The sequence below is a fragment of the Ranitomeya imitator genome, chromosome 2 (assembly GCF_032444005.1).
Source record: "Ranitomeya imitator isolate aRanImi1 chromosome 2, aRanImi1.pri, whole genome shotgun sequence".
NCBI classification, from domain to species: domain Eukaryota; kingdom Metazoa; phylum Chordata; class Amphibia; order Anura; family Dendrobatidae; genus Ranitomeya; species Ranitomeya imitator.
This window is the reverse complement of record NC_091283.1, coordinates 813637955-813654629: the sequence shown is the minus strand read 5'-3', so window position 1 is coordinate 813654629 and position 16675 is coordinate 813637955. Positions and strand designations below refer to the sequence as shown.

Genomic DNA, 16675 nt, shown 5'->3' with positions numbered 1-16675 from the left:
ACACCATGACGTGTTTATCAACGCAAGCAATGAATAGCCAGGTCTTTCACCGGGAAGGAACAACCACGGGAAGGGCAGCATCCAAAAAGGAAAACCACCTATACCAAAACATGGTATCCATGCTTGTGTTTCCCATAAGGGATGGGGGCAGTGTTCTGGATCACTGCATTGAGAAACACGTGATGGTGTCTCCGCGGTGTTGGATGTTTTGATCTCCCCGAGGTCATTCATCCTTATGTTTATAGTCACATTCTGGTATATGTCATCATCCTGATATATGACCCCATCCTGATATATGGTCCTCATCCTGTTATATCTCCCAATATTGGTATATTGAAGTCATCCTGGGATATGGCCTTCATCCAGGTATATGTCCCATCCTGGTGTATGGCCCCATCCTGGTATATGGCCCAATTCTATTATACTCCTCATCCTGGTATATGTACCTTCAGGTATATGGCCCCCATTCTGGTATATGTCCCCATCCCAGTATATACCCCCATCCTGGTATATGTTCCTCATCCCTGTATATAATGCCCCATCCTGGTATGTCCCCATCCTGATATATGGTCCTCATCCTGTTATATATCCCCATCCTGGTATATGGCCCTCATCCTTGTATATGACCTCCATACGGGTATATGTCCCTGTCCTGGGCCTCATCCTGTTATATGTTCCCATCCTGGTATATGCCCCCCATCCTGGTATATGTCCCTCATTCTGGGCCTCATCCTGGTATATGTATTTTTCCTGGTATATGGCCCTCATCCTGGTATATGTCCCCATCCTGGTATATGTCCCCATCCTGCTATATGGCCCTCTTCCTGGTATATGTCCCCATCCTGGTATATGGCTCCAATCCTGATATATGTCCCCATCATGTTATATGTCCCATCCTGGTATATAGCCCTCATCCTGGTATATGCCCCCATTGTTCCCATCCTGTGATATGTCCCATCCTGGTATATAGCCCTCATCCTGGTATATGTCCCCATCGTCCCCATCCTGTTATATGTCCCATCCTGGTATATAGCCCTCATCCTGGTATATGTCCACATCCTGTTATATGGCCCATCCTGGTTTATGGCCCCCATACTAGTATGTGTCCCCATCCTGGTATATGGTCATCATCCTGGTATTTGGCCCTCATCCTGGTATATGCCCCATCTTGGTATCTGTTTCTCATCATGGCATATGGCCCCATCCTGGTATATGGCCCCATCCTGGTGTATGGCCCTTATCCTTGGCCTCATCCTGATATATGGCCCTCATTGTGCTATATGTTTCCATCCTAGTATATGGCCCTCATTCTGGTATATGCCCCCATCCTGGTATATGTCCCCATCCTGCTATATGGCCCTCTTCCTGGTATATGTCCCCATCCTGGTATATGGCTCCAATCCTGATATATGTCCCCATCATGTTATATGTCCCATCCTGGTATATAGCCCTCATCCTGGTATATGCCCCCATTGTTCCCATCCTGTGATATGTCCCATCCTGGTATATAGCCCTCATCCTGGTATATGTCCCCATCGTCCCCATCCTGTTATATGTCCCATCCTGGTATATAGCCCTCATCCTGGTATATGTCCACATCCTGTTATATGGCCCATCCTGGTTTATGGCCCCCATACTAGTATGTGTCCCCATCCTGGTATATGGTCATCATCCTGGTATTTGGCCCTCATCCTGGTATATGCCCCATCTTGGTATCTGTTTCTCATCATGGGATATGGCCCCATCCTGGTATATGGCCCCATCCTGGTGTATGGCCCTTATCCTTGGCCTCATCCTGATATATGGCCCTCATTGTGCTATATGTTTCCATCCTAGTATATGGCCCTCATTCTGGTATATGTCCCCATCCTAGTATATGGTCCTTATCTTGGGCCTCATTCTGGTATAAGCTCCTATTAACCTTCCCTGCACTTTCCGGCCTTGCAGCATACCCTTCTGAAACCAGAAGCTGACTTCGGCATGCGTTGGGAGCGCATGACGTCACTGCCCAGTGTCCCGGTCACATGCACGCCTACGTCAGCTGCTAGCCTCTGATTGGCTGACAGCGTGTATTGCGGCACATGGACCTGATGGGTCTGTATGCTGCAACTCACTTCAGCTGAATGTGCGTCCTACGACACGCATCCAGATGAAGTAGGGGCTGGTGTCAGCTGGCCCCTCACCTGCTGTGCCTGGTTGCAACAGTGACGGCTGCAACCAAGGTCGTTACACCCCTGTGTGATCCTCATATACTCAGGACAGTCATAGGGAACAGAAAAGAGCCTTCCCCACACTGTTACCAGAGGGCTGGAAGCTAGGATTATCCACAATGCCTTGTGCTGAAGTATTAGCTAGAATAGAAGCAATAATATTTCCCTTGACCGGAACTAAGTGGCTAAGGCCAAAACCTGAAAGACTTCCCCATAGTATTATCCCTCCTCCCCTAAACTGTACAGTGGGCACAATGCGGTCAGGTGGGCAACATTCTCCTGGGATTCACCAAACCCAGACTCATCCATCAGATGCCAGAACACGTTTCCATCGAATATTGCACAGGACACGTTTCCTCCAGAGTTCAGTAGTGGCAGCTTTACACCACTCCATCCGACACTCGGCATTGTGCTTGGTGATGTAAGGCATGCAACTGCCCAGCCACGAAGCTGCCAGTGGGGGCCGCAGTGTTAGTGATGATGTTATACCAGAGGAGGTCTGGACTCTGCAGTTATTTCTGCGCTCTGCTCCTCAGCACTCAGTCCCTCTGCTCTGCACTTCATGGCTGAGTTACTGCGGTTCCTTCCACTTCTCAATAATGTTACTCACAGGTCATGGGAGAAGATTTTGGACGAAGTGCAAGCAAACTAGGCATTTGCCTAGGGCCCCCACGCGTCCGGAGACCCCCGGCCAGTAGTGTATTGCTAATAGGTGTCCATGAGTTAGCGGGGCCTGGTGCCAGTGCCGGCTCTGCACCGACCTGCATGGTGCATTCAACTGTATCAGCATCAGTAGTTGGATGTATTACACTGGGTGTGAGGGGCCAAATGTTGTTTACTGAGTCATGAGGGGCCGAATGTTATACACCAGGGGTGAGAGGCTGGATGTTATACATCAGGGGTGAGGGGCTGGATGTTATGCACCAGGGGTGAGGAGCTGGATGTTATGCACCAGGGGTGAGGAGCTGGATGTTATACACCAGGGGTGAGGGGCTGGATGTTATACCCCGGGGGTGAGGGGTTGGATGTTATACATCGGGGGTGAGGGGCTGGATGTTATGCACCGGGGGTGAGGGGTTGGATGTTATACATCAGGGTGAGGGGCTGGATATTATGCACCGGGGGGGTGAGGGGCTGGATGTTATGCACCGGGGTGAGGGGTTGGATGTTATGCATCGGGGGTGAGGGGTTGGATGTTATACATCAGGGGTGAGGGGCTGGATGTTATACACTGTGGGTGAGGGGCTGGATGTTATACATCAGGGTGAGAGGCTGGATGTTATGCATCGGGGGTGGGGGGGTTGGATGTTATACATCAGGGTGAGGGGCTGGATGTTATGCACTGAGGGTGAGGGGTTGGATGTTATACATCAGGGTGAGGGGCTGGATGTTATGCATCGGGGGTGGGGGGGTTGGATGTTATACATCAGGGTGAGGAGCTGGATGTTATGCACCGTGGGTGAGGGGTTGGATGTTATACATCAGGGTGAGAGGCTGGAAGTTATGCTCCGGGGGTGAGGGGTTGGATGTTATACATCGGGGGTGAGGGGTTTTTATGTTATACACCAGGGGTGAGGGGCTGGATGTTATGCACCGTGGGTGAGGGGCTGGATGTTATACACCAGGGGTGAGGGGTTGGATGTTATACATCAGGGTGAGGGGCTGGATATTATGCATCGGGGGTTTCACATGTACCCATTCAGATGGAGACGTTTATTCTCAGTGAGGTAGGTCAAGCGTAGGACCTCGTATAAGAGAGATGCCTTAACGTGGCTACGAGGTACACATAAAATTGGCCATTTTTGTGCGCTAAAAGCTCTCATTTTTCATATTTCTAGTGCAGTAATGCAGTTCAAATTTCGTTTTTTCAAGTTTGCATGTTTTGGCGCTGCAGTGTGCTGCCCTATTTATTTAACTATATACGAGTTGGCGACTCTGGGTTCAGCACCTGTTCACACTCAGTCTATGTTTGGATGTGCAGGTCAGGTTTTTGAAAAAAATATGTCCCCATCATGTTATATGTCCCATCCTGGTAAATAGCCCTCATCCTGGTATATGCCCCCATTGTTCCCATCCTGTGATATGTCCCATCCTGGTATATAGCCCTCATCCTGGTATATGTCCCCATCGTCCCCATCCTGTTATATGTCCCATCCTGGTATATAGCCCTCATCCTGGTATATGTCCACATCCTGTTATATGGCCCATCCTGGTTTATGGCCCCCATACTAGTATGTGTCCCCATCCTGGTATATGGTCATCATCCTGGTATTTGGCCCTCATCCTGGTATATGCCCCATCTTGGTATCTGTTTCTCATCATGGGATATGGCCCCATCCTGGTATATGGCCCCATCCTGGTGTATGGCCCTTATCCTTGGCCTCATCCTGATATATGGCCCTCATTGTGCTATATGTTTCCATCCTAGTATATGGCCCTTATTCTGGTATATGTCCCCATCCTAGTATATGGTCCTTATCTTGGGCCTCATTCTGGTATAAGCTCCTATTAACCTTCCCTGCACTTTCCGGCCTTGCAGCATACCCTTCTGAAACCAGAAGCTGACTTCGGCATGCGTTGGGAGCGCATGACGTCACTGCCCAGTGTCCCGGTCACATGCACGCCTACGTCAGCTGCTAGCCTCTGATTGGCTGACAGCGTGTATTGCGGCACATGGACCTGATGGGTCTGTATGCTGCAACTCACTTCAGCTGAATGTGCGTCCTACGACACGCATCCAGATGAAGTAGGGGCTGGTGTCAGCTGGCCCCTCACCTGCTGTGCCTGGTTGCAACAGTGACGGCTGCAACCAAGGTCGTTACACCCCTGTGTGATCCTCATATACTCAGGACAGTCATAGGGAACAGAAAAGAGCCTTCCCCACACTGTTACCAGAGGGCTGGAAGCTAGGATTATCCACAATGCCTTGTGCTGAAGTATTAGCTAGAATAGAAGCAATAATATTTCCCTTGACCGGAACTAAGTGGCTAAGGCCAAAACCTGAAAGACTTCCCCATAGTATTATCCCTCCTCCCCTAAACTGTACAGTGGGCACAATGCGGTCAGGTGGGCAACATTCTCCTGGGATTCACCAAACCCAGACTCATCCATCAGATGCCAGAACACGTTTCCATCGAATATTGCACAGGACACGTTTCCTCCAGAGTTCAGTAGTGGCAGCTTTACACCACTCCATCCGACACTCGGCATTGTGCTTGGTGATGTAAGGCATGCAACTGCCCAGCCACGAAGCTGCCAGTGGGGGCCGCAGTGCTAGTGATGATGTTATACCAGAGGAGGTCTGGACTCTGCAGTTATTTCTGCGCTCTGCTCCTCAGCACTCAGTCCCTCTGCTCTGCACTTCATGGCTGAGTTACTGCGGTTCCTTCCACTTCTCAATAATGTTACTCACAGGTCATGGGAGAAGATTTTGGACGAAGTGCAAGCAAACTAGGCATTTGCCTAGGGCCCCCACGCGTCCGGAGACCCCCGGCCAGTAGTGTATTGCTAATAGGTGTCCATGAGTTAGCGGGGCCTGGTGCCAGTGCCGGCTCTGCACCGACCTGCATGGTGCATTCAACTGTATCAGCATCAGTAGTTGGATGTATTACACTGGGTGTGAGGGGCCAAATGTTGTTTACTGAGTCATGAGGGGCCGAATGTTATACACCAGGGGTGAGAGGCTGGATGTTATACACCAGGGGTGAGGGGCTGGATGTTATGCACCAGGGGTGAGGAGCTGGATGTTATGCACCAGGGGTGAGGAGCTGGATGTTATGCACCAGGGGTGAGGAGCTGGATGTTATGCACCAGGGGTGAGGAGCTGGATGTTATACATCGGGGGTGAGGGGCTGGATGTTATGCACCAGGGGTGAGGAGCTGGATGTTATGCACCAGGGGTGAGAGGCTGGATGTTATACACCAGGGGTGAGGGGCTGGATGTTATGCACCAGGGGTGAGGAGCTGGATGTTATGCACCAGGGGTGAGGGGCTGGATGTTATGCACCAGGGGTGAGGAGCTGGATGTTATGCACCAGGGGTGAGGGGCTGGATGTTATGCACCAGGGGTGAGGGGCTGGATGTTATACCCCGGGGGTGAGGGGTTGGATGTTATACATCGGGGGTGAGGGGCTGGATGTTATGCACCGGGGGTGAGGGGTTGGATGTTATACATCAGGGTGAGGGGCGGGCTGGATGTTATGCACCGGGGTGAGGGGTTGGATGTTATACATCGGGGTTGAGGGGCTTGATGTTATGCATCAGGGTGAGAGGCTGGATGTTATGCATCGGGGGTGGGGGGGTTGGATGTTATACATCAGGGTGAGGGGCTGGATGTTATGCACTGAGGGTGAGGGGTTGGATGTTATACATCAGTGTGAGGGGCTGGATGTTATGCATCGGGGGTGGGGGGGTTGGATGTTATACATCAGGGTGAGGAGCTGGATGTTATGCACCGTGGGTGAGGGGTTGGATGTTATACATCAGGGTGAGAGGCTGGAAGTTATGCTCCGGGGGTGAGGGGTTGGATGTTATACATCAGGGTGAGGGGCTGGATGTTATGCACTGAGGGTGAGGGGTTGGATGTTATACATCAGTGTGAGGGGCTGGATGTTATGCACCGTGGGTGAGGGGTTGGATGTTATACATCAGGGTGAGAGGCTGGAAGTTATGCTCCGGGGGTGAGGGGTTGGATGTTATACATCGGGGGTGAGGGGTTTTTATGTTATACACCAGGGGTGAGGGGCTGGATGTTATGCACCGTGGGTGAGGGGCTGGATGTTATACACCAGGGGTGAGGGGTTGGATGTTATACATCAGGGTGAGGGGCTGGATATTATGCATCGGGGGTGAGGGGCTGGATGTTATACCCCGGGGGTGAGGGGCTGGATTTTATACCCCGGGGGTGAGGGGCTGGATGTTATACACCGGGGTGAGGGGCTGGATGTTATACACCGGGGGTGAGGGGTTGGATGTTATACATCAGGGTGAGGGGCTGGATATTATGCATCGGGGGTGAGGGGCTGGATGTTATGCACCGGGGGTGAGGGGCTGGATGTTATACATCGGGGTTGAGGGGCTTGATGTTATACATCGGGGGTGAGGGGTTGGATGTTATACACCAAGGGTGAGGGGCTGGATGTTATACACCGGGGGTGAGGGGTTGGATGTTATACATCAGGGTGAGGGGCTGGATATTATACACCAGGAGTGAGGGGCTGGATGTTATGCACCGTGGGTGAGGGGCTGGATGTTATACACCAGGGGTGAGGGGCTGGATGTTATACACCGGGGTGAGGGGCTGGATGTTATACACCGGGGGTGAGGGGTTGGATGTTATACATCAGGGTGAGGGGCTGGATATTATGCACCGGGGGTGAGGGGCTGGATGTTATGCACCGGGGGTGAGGGGCTGGATGTTATACATCAGGGTGAGAGGCTGGATGTTATGCACCGGGGGTGAGGGCTGGATGTTATACATCGGGGTTGAGGGGCTTGATGTTATACATTGGGGGTGAGGGGCTGGATGTTATACACCGGGGTGAAGGGCTGGATGTTATGCACTGGCGGTGAGGGGTTGAATGTTATACATCAGGGTGAGAGGCTGGATGTTTTTTACCGGGGGTGAGGGGTTGGATGTTATGCATCGGGGGTGAGGGGCTGGATGTTATGCATCGGGGGTGAGGGGCTGGATGTTATGCACTGGGGATGAGGGGTTGGATGTTATACATCAGGGTGAGAGGCTGGATGTTATGCACCAGGGGTGGGGGGGTTGGATGTTATACATCAGGGTGAGGGGCTGGATGTTATGCATCGGGGGTGGGGGGGTTGGATGTTATACATCAGGGTGAGGGGCTGGATGTTATGCACTGAGGGTGAGGGGTTGGATGTTATACATCAGGGTGAGGGGCTGGATGTTATGCATCGGGGGTGGGGGGGTTGGATGTTATACATCAGGGTGAGGAGCTGGATGTTATGCACCGTGGGTGAGGGGTTGGATGTTATACATCAGGGTGAGAGGCTGGATGTTATGCATCGGGGGTGAGGGGCTGGATGTTATACACCGGGGTGAAGGGCTGGATATTATGCACTGGCGGTGAGGGGTTGAATGTTATACATCAGGGTGAGAGGCTGGATGTTTTTTACTGGGGGTGAGGGGCTGGATGTTATGCATCGGGGGTGAGGGGCTGGATGTTATGCATCGGGGGTGAGGGGCTGGATGTTATGCATCGGGGGTGAGGGGTTGGATGTTATACATCGGGGGTGAGGGGTTGGATGTTATACATCGGGGGTGAGGGGCTGGATGTTATGCACCGGGGGTGAGGGGTTGGATGATATGCATCGGGGGTGAGGGGTTGGATGTTATGCATCGGGGGGTGAGGGGTTGGATGTTATACATCGGGGGTGAGGGGCTGGATGTTATACATCGGGGGTGAGGGGTTGGATGATATGCATCGGGGTTGAGGGGTTGGATGTTATGCATCGGGGGTGAGGGGCTGGATGTTATGCATCGGGGGTGAGGGGTTGGATGATATGCATCGGGGTTGAGGGGTTGGATGTTATGCATCGGGGGTGAGGGGCTGGATGTTATGCATCGGGGGTGAGGGGTTGGATGATATGCATCGGGGTTGAGGGGTTGGATGTTATACACCGGGGTGAGGGGTTGGATGTTATACATCGGGGGTGAGGGGCTGGATGTTATGCATCGGGGGTGAGGGGTTGGATGATATGCATCGGGGTTGAGGGGTTGGATGTTATGCACCGGGGGTGAGGGGTTGGATGTTATACATCAGGGTGAGAGGCTGGATGTTATGCACCAGGGGTGGGGGGGTTGGATGTTATACATCAGGGTGAGGGGCTGGATGTTATGCATCGGGGGTGGGGGCGTTGGATGTTATACATCAGGGTGAGGGGCTGGATGTTATGCACTGAGGGTGAGGGGTTGGATGTTATACATCAGGGTGAGGGGCTGGATGTTATGCATCGGGGGTGGGGGGGTTGGATGTTATACATCAGGGTGAGGAGCTGGATGTTATGCACCGTGGGTGAGGGGTTGGATGTTATACATCAGGGTGAGAGGCTGGATGTTATGCATCGGGGGTGAGGGGCTGGATGTTATACACCGGGGTGAAGGGCTGGATATTATGCACTGAGGGTGAGGGGTTGGATGTTATACATCAGGGTGAGGGGCTGGATGTTATGCATCGGGGGTGGGGGGGTTGGATGTTATACATCAGGGTGAGGAGCTGGATGTTATGCACCGTGGGTGAGGGGTTGGATGTTATACATCAGGGTGAGAGGCTGGATGTTATGCATCGGGGGTGAGGGGCTGGATGTTATACACCGGGGTGAAGGGCTGGATATTATGCACTGGCAGTGAGGGGTTGAATGTTATACATCAGGGTGAGAGGCTGGATGTTTTTTACTGGGGGTGAGGGGTTGGATGTTATGCATCGGGGGTGAGGGGCTGGATGTTATGCATCGGGGGTGAGGGGCTGGATGTTATGCATCGGGGGTGAGGGGTTGGATGTTATACATCGGGGGTGAGGGGTTGGATGTTATACATCGGGGGTGAGGGGCTGGATGTTATGCACCGGGGGTGAGGGGTTGGATGATATGCATCGGGGGTGAGGGGTTGGATGTTATGCATCGGGGGGTGAGGGGTTGGATGTTATACATCGGGGGTGAGGGGCTGGATGTTATACATCGGGGGTGAGGGGTTGGATGATATGCATCGGGGTTGAGGGGTTGGATGTTATGCATCGGGGGTGAGGGGCTGGATGTTATGCATCGGGGGTGAGGGGTTGGATGATATGCATCGGGGTTGAGGGGTTGGATGTTATGCATCGGGGGTGAGGGGCTGGATGTTATGCATCGGGGGTGAGGGGTTGGATGATATGCATCGGGGTTGAGGGGCTGGATGTTATGCATCGGGGGTGAGGGGTTGGATGTTATGCATCGGGGTTGAGGGGTTGGATGTTATGCACCGGGGGTGAGGGGTTGGATGTTATGCATCGGGGGGTGAGGGGTTGGATGTTATGCATCGGGGGTGAGGGGTTGGATGTTATACATCGGGGGTGAGGGGTTGGATGTTATGCATCGGGGGTGAGGGGTTGGATGTTATGCATCGGGGGTGAGGGGTTGGATGTTATACATCGGGGGTGAGGGGCTGGATGATATGCATCGGGGGTGAGGGGTTGGATGATATGCATCGGGGTTGAGGGGTTGGATGTTATGCATCGGGGGTGAGGGGCTGGATGTTATGCATCGGGGGTGAGGGGTTGGATGATATGCATCGGGGTTGAGGGGTTGGATGTTATACACCGGGGTGAGGGGTTGGATGTTATACATCGGGGGTGAGGGGCTGGATGATATGCATCGGGGGTGAGGGGTTGGATGTTATACACCGGGGGTTTGGGGCTGGATATTATACATTGGGGGTTTGGGGTTGGATGTTATACACCGGGGTGAGGGCCCGTATGTTTTATACCAGGGGGGCAATGGGACTGAATAATTTTTTTTTTTATTATATACATTTTGTGGAAAAATCATTTTGGGGATTGTGTTTGATGAAAACATTTGCACATTTGTCTTTTTCAGCCTTCATTTTGTACTGTCTACTACCTGCTGCAGAATGAGTTCACTGATAATCTGTTAGTGAGCTCCTTCTGAAGTGTCAGGGTACGTTCCCACGGTCAGGGACCGACATCGCTTTGGATGCAGCACATGTCCGCTGCCGGCTTTTGAACGCCGGTGATTCCGGATGTGTTCATTGAACTGTGCGGAATCACCACATCCTATACATTGTACGGGTGACATTTGACATGCTGCGGTCTGGAAAGACGCGCCGCATGTCCGTCTCCGCAGGTGATCTTCGCCGAATAGTGGACATGGGAGTTCTTGTCATCCCCTCCACTACGCTGTAACATCTGGATGCTGTGGATGTACGCAGCGTTTCCTGACCGTGGGAATGTACCCTAACGGAAGAATTTGTTTCCATTTTCTCATCTCCTCTCATCTGATTCAGAATTGACTGTGCAGGGAAACAAAGAGCCTGTAAAAGCCAAACCATGCAGCATTTTTAATGAAACCAAATAGCTAAAATGATTTTTAACCCAAAATATATGGTTCTAAGTAAAAAAAAAAAATGTCAGCAGAGGTGGACAATTCCTTTAAGACTGTATGCCAATCCTTTGACATTGTGAATACATGCAGGCTCCGATGTGTGTACAGCAGTGACTACTACCCCTAGCAGATAGAGGGATGCAGGTTGCAGGTGTCAAGTGGACACTTTCCCTTTAAGAGATCAGAGGACTGCCCCTCTGCGGTGACGTCACCAAGCTCCTCCGCCCAGGCACGCCCCCTGCCCCTGTCGTTCGCTCAGTCCCGGCGGCTCTGCTGTAGAGGAGCGGAGCTGAGGGCAGAAGGAGCCGGAGCACGGTGCACCCGCCGCACAGCCGCCGCCGGAGCCGGACACGGGAACTTGCGGCCGCGGGAAGTTGTGCAGCAGGCTCGGCCGGGCATGGCTTCATGTGCTGCAGGCAGCTGCCGGGTCTAGAGGCGCTGGAGGGGCCGGGGGATGTCCAGGAGCCGCCGCACGGAGCCCAGACGTCGGAGCGCTCTCCCGCCTCTCTCCCGCTGCTGATTCCGTCCATGCTCTGCGCTGCTGCCGGTGGACGCTGATCGTGGAGCGGTATGGCCGGGAGAGCGGCTGCCCCGGGCACCGGGATCCTGCTGGTCACAGCCAACGTCGGCACCTTGTTCGATGATGTGAGTAGTAGTGGTAGTAGTGGTGGTAGTAGAGGTAGTGGTGATACTACAACTCCTGTCAGGCGCTGCCAGTCCTCAGTGATTGACAGGCGCTGTGTGTTCGGTGTCCCCTCATAGAGCTCTATGGGAGCGCTGCTGACGGTCTGCACAAATGTCTCACAACACGAGGAAATGTCGCCCATCACAGCCGCTAGTTAGGACTTTGTTGTTTGTTTGTTTACACTTATGTGTAAATATTTACAAAGTGTCAGAGCTGTCAGTGCACGGACCGCCCGCCATGGTGCCGCCATACCTGGGGTCCGGACCCTGCGGCGGGGCTTTAGGGGGCTCCATCTATTTGCTGGGGCACATTCTAGTGCTGCTGGTGATGGGCGAATGTGTCCACCTGTTACTGATATTATTATTATGTATATAGCGCCAGCATATACCGCAGCGCTTTACAATTCTACTTTCTATAAGGCGTCGTTCACACGTCCGTTTTTCATAGAACGTACGCACGTTATGGTGTTGGGGCTCCTCATGTACGCAGGTTATTTTGTCTTTTCTTTATAACTGAAGGGAGGGAGGGAGAAGCCTTCAGTCCTAGAAAAGTCATTTTACTTTTTAGTTTGGGGTGATGGATCCTTGCACGTGTGTTCGTGAAGGGAAAACGTGAGCGCGCGTCGGTGCCATGCGAGCGCTCTATGGACTTCTTACTAGAAAAGCGTACAAGCGCCAAATAGGATGAAAGCGTATCCTGCGTTCTCTCTCAGATGTCACCTTATAACACTGATGGCGTCCGTGTTCCATCCGCATTGTTTCTTTTCATACTGCTATTGATCAAATAGATGAGTTTTGTCACTCGGATGATTTTTTTTTTTTTTTTGCGGTGGGCATCTGTCCACAAAGTGAAATGTTCATGCGAACTGCGCCCATACACTGACAGTTCCGTGTTCGATTTGTGTAAAGTGGACGTGTAAATGATTCCTAATGGTGATGACCGAACTAATAAGGTGTTATCTGAGCATGCTCGGGTTCTGACAGAGGGTCTTCCGCGTGCTCAAAAAATATGTTCGAGTCCCCGCGGCTTTTCGACAGGCATAACACATGCAGATATGACCTAACAAACAGGCAATCCCTGCGTGTGTTGCGCCTGTCGAACAGCCGCCGGGTCTCAAACATATTTTTCGAGCACGCTGAAGACCCTCTATTAGCACATGAGCCTGCTCTGATGACACCTTATCCCAGCACGTTCGCTCATCACAAATTCCTATCACACCCATCCATGAGAATGGCATAAAGTTATAGATTTGCATGGGACTGCCTAACTGCATCGTGAAGGGGGAAAAAAAGCAGTAAATATGTCGCCACGTGATTGTATTTGTGCCATGTGTAGGAGCGGGATAATGCCCTGTGATACTAGCTGGTCCTGCTGCCTGTGATTCATGGTGACCATTGTGTGTTTTGTTTCCATTATGTTTCTCGATTTGTGACTCTACAATGTATCTTGTGTTTTGCAACATTGTCCTTTTTTAAACACATCATTAGACTCAGCAGTGGAGATTTTTAGCTCTTATTCATGTTACTGTAAAATGTGGTTTTATTTTTGCAAAAAAGACCACGCTGGAAAAAAAACAAACAAACCTGTGTGAACAAGTTCAGATCTGCCTGGACCATGCGCCAATCAAAAATGTATCTGAAAAACAGAGAAAAAAGACACTACTGCAGTATGCACACCACCCAATAATAATGTAGTACAAAAAAACACTTTATTGGCACATATATAAAAATAAATTAAAAACACTACGCCACTACGTACAACCTAGGGCACATATCAATACACAGTCAGCTTAGGGTAGGACAATGAAATACACAATATATAGTGTCCTATACTCCTTCCTAACGGCTCATGGGGTATCTGGGAACATATATAGGGCATGATAGATAATACAAAATTCCTAGACGGTGAAAAAAAACACCAAGCTACCCCCATGATGGTAGCGGAAAAATCCCCAAATCCTAGCATGAACTCTGCAGAGATGACAGTGCAATGATGTAATACAAACCAGCACAGGAAAAGTGGACTGTGTTGCCCAGGAGGACTAGTGGACCATAGAGTGCACATGGTCCACTAGTCCTCCTGGGCAACACAGTCCGCTTTTCCTGTGCTGGTTTGTATTACATCATTGCACTGTCATCTCTGCAGAGTTCATGCTGGGATTTGGGGATTTTTCCGCTACCATCATGGGGGTAGCTTGGTGTTTTTTTTCACCGTCTAGGAATTTTGTATTATCTATCATGCCCTATATATGTTCCCAGATACCCCATGAGCCGTTAGGAAGGAGTATAGGACACTATATATTGTGTATTTCATTGTCCTACCCTAAGCTGACTGTGTATTGATATGTGCCCTAGGTTGTACGTAGTGGCGTAGCGTTTTTAATTTGTTTTTATATATGTGCCAATAAAGTGTTTTTTTGTACTACATTATTATTGGGTGGTGTGCATACTGTAGTAGTGTCTTTTTTTCTGTTTTTCAATTGCTTATTCTACTACTTGCACCCCCTATGTTCACACTATTTTCTATGGCTGTGCGCCGGCTCTTCCTTAATTCAATCAAAAATGTATCAAGTCGACTGTTGCTCCTTGGTTTCCATTTACATGAAGTGATCAACCTCAGTGTGTATCGAAGAATAATCTTGTCGCCATACTGTGTTATCAGCAGGTTTGCACAGGGTTGCGCTTCTGATAACTATTTTTGTGTCCGCTTACTGGATGCTTATTTTTGCACAGGGCAGTGATCAAGACTGAGCAATTGTATGGACATTCAATAATCGACCTTAGTATATGGTTCTTCATGTTGCATTTAGATTGGCTACTAACGATGAAAGTGTCTATAAGAATGCTCGTTCATGACTACTGCCCGTGTAAACATGCCAGCGCTCATCTGTCGAATGAGCAAACTGCACGTTAGTTATGTGATCAGATTTTTCATTGCATCTTAATGCTAATTATCAGCGGCGTGTAGACAACATATTCTGCCAATAACATACTGTATATGGGGACGGAACCATCGTATTGGCGATCATTCTGTTTCTACAAATGTTCGTCGGCCTGTGTAAGCAAGCTGGTAAATGAGCAGCGATCATCTTAGAGGATCAATATGTCCTTTTAAACATGTACTTGGGGAAAGAAATGGTATTTGTGTCATCCAGTGTTTATCACAGATGGATAAGTAAATTGCAAAGATTCTTCTATACTTGCAGAGTTAAATATGGGCCGCACAATGATGCTATACGTGTTCACGGATCCAGAGACTTGTATTGGCACGTTTCATCCACGATACCGGAAATAACTGATGTCTCCGTGAGTTTTGACCGAACACACGGTGTGTGAAAAACATACAAGGAAAAGCGAATGGCTGCGTGTTGTATCCGTAAAAAACAAATGGATGACTTTATTTGCATAATTAAAGTCAAAGACCCCATCAAGACTAACGTCAGAATCCATTTTTTTAAAAAAAAATTTTTTCAGGACTTCAGATATAAATCCGGATGAAACCATTGTCATAAGGGTAAAACGTGACGTGAGCATAGCCTTGGTACTGAAGATCGAACAGTTTTCTGATTGTTAATGATAACTGTGATGTTTATGGTTTTGATTGTTGAAAATCTTATCTCTGGTTGTTACCTATGGAGGTAACTCTGTTTGCCATAATTCAAGTAACTGTTGTGGGGAAAACCTTTTGTGTATGTCTCCTTCCTTGAAAACAAATCAATAGGTTTATGGTATCGTGGTCAGTTATTAAAGAGGCTTTCCAACAATAAAGATTTATGTCTGATCTTTGGAACAGCGACCACTCGCAAGAAGAGGGGTCCTGGCCATTTCTTTCCGTCTCACTGCACAACCGCTGTGGAGTTTGGATAGAGCAGTGGTGGAGCCTGCACTGTCACCCAATTCAATGTCTGTGAAGTTGACGGCGACTGCAACTTATGGGGTTCCCTAGCCCTCTAGATGTTTACTAGAGAGATGGTGCATGCTCAAGAACTGCTCTATCCAAACTCTTCCTCAGTGTTGCCATGTAGAGAAGGAAACGGGAACTCTGGACCCTGATCTTGGTCGTCAGTGTTTTTTTTTTTTTGTTTTTTTCCAATGATCAGATATATCTGGAGTTTGCCCACTATGAAAGTTTTAAATGGTTATTCCCATATATAAAAAAGGATCTGAAATGGCCTGTTAGAATGTAGCCGTGACTGCACATGCGCACCGCCACTCCGTTCATTCTCTGTAGGGCTGCACATGTGCCCCACCGCTCCATTCATTCTTTTTGGGGCTGCACATGCGCACCACCACTCCATTAATTCTCTTTGGGCCTGCACATGCGCACCGCCACTCCGTTCATTCTCTGTAGGGCTGCACATGTGCACCGCCACTCCGTTCATTCTCTGTAGGGCTGCACATGTGCACCACCACTCCGTTCATTCTCTGTAGGGCTGCACATGTGCACCACCGCTCCATTCATTCCCTGTAGGGCTGCACATGTGCACCACCGCTCCATTCATTCTCTTTGGGCCTGCACATGCGCACCGCCACTCCGTTCATTCTCTGTAGGGCTGCACATGTGCACCACCGCTCCGTTCATTCTCTTTGGGGCTGCACATGTGCACCACCACTACAGTTTATTCTCTGTGGGGCTGCACATGCGCACTATTGCTCCA

The 16675-nt window shown here is 50.3% G+C and overlaps 1 protein-coding gene across 2 annotated transcripts in view; it reads left to right on the top strand.

Moving 5' to 3' along the window:
• The first annotated feature begins 11590 nt into the window (after window positions 1-11590).
• The window catches only part of INPP5A (inositol polyphosphate-5-phosphatase A), a 490348-nt gene continuing 485263 nt past the window's right edge, over window positions 11591-16675 (top strand). For both annotated transcript variants that reach the window (XM_069753887.1, XM_069753888.1), the window contains exon 1: window positions 11591-11978. In XM_069753887.1, coding sequence (XP_069609988.1) covers window positions 11904-11978 — 75 coding nt within the window. In that variant the 5' untranslated portion in view covers window positions 11591-11903. The remainder of the gene's footprint in view (window positions 11979-16675) is intronic.